This window comes from Arachis hypogaea, chromosome 14 (assembly GCF_003086295.3).
Source record: "Arachis hypogaea cultivar Tifrunner chromosome 14, arahy.Tifrunner.gnm2.J5K5, whole genome shotgun sequence".
NCBI classification, from domain to species: Eukaryota; Viridiplantae; Streptophyta; class Magnoliopsida; order Fabales; family Fabaceae; genus Arachis; species Arachis hypogaea.
In genome coordinates, this window is record NC_092049.1 from 87604922 (window position 1) to 87608777 (window position 3856).

Genomic DNA, 3856 nt, shown 5'->3' on the forward strand with positions numbered 1-3856 from the left:
TTCTCTAGAATTCTACCCTAAAACATGATGAAAACTAAAATATGACTACTTGGTTCATTTCCCTTCCAATCCTTGGGTTCAATAGCATCAGAAATGAGTTGGATTGGGCCCAAAATGAGCTAGAAATCGCTGGCCACGATTTCACTTTTAGTGAATCACGTGTTCCATTGGCACGCGTACATGGCACGTGCGTATCCTAGACATTAGGCAACTATGGCAAATTTTATATCATTTTGAATATCCGGATGTTAGCTTTCCAACGCAACTAGAACCACCTCATTTAGACCTCTGTAGCTCAAGTTATGGTCGATTGAGTGCGAAGAGGTCAGGCTTGACAGCTTTACGGTTTCTTCATTTCTTCATGAGTTCTCCCACTTTGCATGCTTTTCTCCTCACTTATTCCATCCAATACTTGCCTTCTAAATCTGAAGCCACTTAACAAACATATCAAGGCATCGAATGAAATTAAAGTGAATTAAAATTGGCAAATTTAAGGCCTAAAAAGCATGTTTTCGCACTTAAGCACAATTTAAGGGAGAATTACAAAACCATGCTATTTCATTGAATAAATGTGGAAAAAGTTGATAAAATCTCCCAAATTAAGCACAAGATAAACCATAAAATCGGGGTTTATCAGTTACCTTGCTCAAATCTGCAAGGATAAGTTACCTGATATTGGTTCTGAATATAAAGGAGAATGGTAAGCACATTAATTGTCTGGTAATGCATTCATAGTTCTTTGATATTTTTTCGGTTGCAACAACAATTATACTATTATATGTTTCTGAGAATATTATTTATCTATTCTCCCTTCTAAATTCTTTTGTAGGTTCCTAATTTTATTTCAAATTCTCAACAATTAGTAAAATTTTTACTATTGGCTCTGAGAGAGAAGTAATGGCTCTAAGCTTAGATAGCATTTTCTATAACACCAACACCAACAATATCCATCATCATCATCATCAAAATTCTGAAGTTGAAAACAACAGACAATAATATTGTTCTTCTAATTCTTCTTTGGACCTTATTCTCTCAGACCCTTTTAAGTAACAAGGGCATAATAGTAATAGTCATCATCATGAACATGATCATAATGTGAATACTATTCAGCTCTTAGCTACAGCAATGATGGTTCTACTAACATTCTATCATTTGTTGAAGAAGAAGAAACAACAAAGGAACCTCATCATTGCTAACATTTATATTGCTACATTGATGTAACATAATTATAGGCTTGTAGTATTTTTTGTTGTTTAGATTTGTAACATGATTTATTATTTTTCAAGAGAAATTTGTGTATCAATATTTTGAGTTTAATTAAATATATCATTTTGTAGTAATTAATTTCAGTATCTTTATATTATGCATAATAATAATTATTGTTGGCAAAAATATATACTTGATTCTAGAAAAAAGATAGTTCGGTGCTTCTAAGAAACTGAGTAAAATATAACTAAAAAAAGTCTTAAGATTTTAGTGGTAATAGTATTGGCAACTAAAAGTGAATAACATTACAATTTTAAAATTATTTTTAGTGGCCATATAAATTGCCAGTAAAATGGGTTTTGCGACAATAGTATTGGCAACTAAAAGTGAATAACATTACAACTATCATTTGCATCACAAGGTAGTTCTTTTCATGGAATCATCGTGCAAAACCCAATCCCACATTCCTCAAATTCACGCTTTATACTCAAAACAACACTCATCAACCTTTCCTTCCGTCTCAACAAGCTCCTCACAGCTTCAATCTCACATGTCCGCTATGCTGCCTCCATTTTCAATTCTGCTCCGAATTCCAATCTTTTCATGTTCAACACTATGCTTAAGGGATATTCCATCAGCAACTCCCCTGCCAAGGCCTTGCCCCTTTTCATCGAACTTAGGAATCGCCCAATTCTCATCGACTACTTCTCTTTCATCAGCGTCATAAAGGCTTGTGCTAGGCTTTCCAACCTTGTCTTTGGGCAGGGCCTTCATGGCCTTACACTCAGGTCTAGAACTCTGCTTTTTCTTGATTTTAGGAATACCCTTTTGCATCTCTACTGTGTTTCCGGGAGACTTGGAGATGCACACAACCTGTTTGATAAATTTTCCAACGAAATGACTCGGTCTCATGGAACACTTTGATGGCTGGCCACTTCTTGCTTCTTAGCCTCAGTTATCCTTTCATTTGTTTTGGAAGATGCATTGTTGCAGGGTTGAAACGAGTGTTGCAACTGCATTAAGTCTTTTGTCGGTAGCTGCCGACATGCAGAGTTTTCTTGGAGGCAAGTGAATCCATGGTTACTATATCCGACTTGGACTTGGTTATAATTTAAATGTTCTTACTGCATTGGTTGCTTTCTATGCAAGAATGGGTTGTATCTATTTACCGTATCGAGTTTTTGATAGTGTTGCTCAACAGGATGTTATTTTGTGGAACTGCTTGATTGGCAAGTATGCAAGAAATTGGCTGCTTGGAGAAGCAATGAAATTCCTGCAACAAATAAAACTTGAAGGTCTTAAACCTAATTCTTCTACCTTAGTTGGGTTGCTTTCGGGTTGCCCTGCTTCCGGATCTATGCATGTAGTACGATATGTCACTAGTTTTACGGAAGAGGAGAAACTAGAGCTGGATGCAGTTCTTGGAGCAGCACCTGTTGATGCATATGCCAAATGTGGCTTTCTAGACAAGGCTACTGACATATTTGAGAGGATGAAGGGTAAAGATATGTAATTAAGGGGATGGAAATTTTTAGGAGCATGGTTTGCAAATATGGCTTTTCGCCACGAGTTGAATATTATGGATCTCTGGTTGATCTTCTGGGTAGAGCAGGGATGCTACATGAAGCGCACGAACTAATTGAAAGCTTGCCTATTAAGGGCAACGTAACTGCATACCGTACATTGCTTTCTGCGTGCCGAGTCTACGGTGATGTTAAATTGGGGGAATGTGTCAAAGATGTGCTAAGCAACATTTATACAGAGCATCCTATAGATTCATTCCTGATTTCTGGCATTTACGTTGTTGCTGGAAGAATCTCAGATCTAATAAGAATGCAAGAAATGAAGCAACCTAATGCTACTACAATTTAAACTGAGGGAGGAAATATGTTAAAGGAAGCTGGAGTCAATATAGTTGAAATTGATAATCAGGAATGAAGATACTAATTATTCAAGTAAAATCATTGTTTCTAACTCTATCACGCAAAGTGGTGGTCTTTGTGGTGCATCAAATGTTTCACAGACAATACCTCGAAACATGATACAATTTTGATGTCAATACTCAATTGCGCAATATAGTTTCATCTTTGCTTGTATGGTATGATTCATGTCCACCAAATTAGATAATATTGTAATTTGCTTCTAGAGCACCACACTATCAATAAACCCAGCAAGGATAAAGCAAGAAGAGGATGTAATAGCAGGTGAATGGAAGAGGAGATTTCTACACTATTTTTATGATGGAGCTTTTACTAGATTCGACCTGAGATTGTGTAGCAAGTTAACCACAGTTTTTCATTGCTTCCAAAGCCAATGATAATGTTGAGGCGGCAAAGTCACCTTTCTTAGTCCAAGAAGCTTGAGTTTTGTGCTCTTGATTTTTATAACTCATCACTGGTAATGCAAAGGAATATGATTCCTTCACATCTTCTGCTGAGTGCTAACGTGTAGATATTTGACTTTAGTTGAAGAGTTTTTTGTGTTTTCACGTGGGAGAGCACTCTAGTTTTTAATGAATGAGGATCTACAAAAGGCTTAGGATCATCACAGATGAGGTTACATTTCTATATATCTATTAAGTCAGCAGTTTTATCTGATAGTTCTATACCTTCTGCGAGTCCACTAGAAAAGAATGTTTTTAAGAAAGATG

The 3856-nt window shown here is 36.3% G+C and overlaps 1 protein-coding gene across 1 annotated transcript; it reads left to right on the forward strand.

Annotated features, from left to right (window-relative positions):
* Positions 1 to 2103: 2103 nt before the first annotated feature.
* On the forward strand, positions 2104 to 2719 carry LOC114925201 (pentatricopeptide repeat-containing protein At1g26900, mitochondrial-like). Its single transcript, XM_029292468.1, has 3 exons — positions 2104 to 2111; positions 2200 to 2274; positions 2395 to 2719. The coding sequence occupies exons 1-3, from the start codon at positions 2104 to 2106 to the stop codon at positions 2717 to 2719; spliced, it is 408 nt and encodes a 135-aa protein (XP_029148301.1).
* The last annotated feature ends 1137 nt before the right edge of the window (positions 2720 to 3856 follow it).

Excerpts from the sequence above, each read along its gene's own strand:
- LOC114925201 (XM_029292468.1), top strand. Across the intron at positions 2,275-2,394 it reads CAGAGTTTTCTTGGAGGCAA|TGTTGCTCAACAGGATGTTA; the intron begins GTGAATCCATGG and ends AGTTTTTGATAG.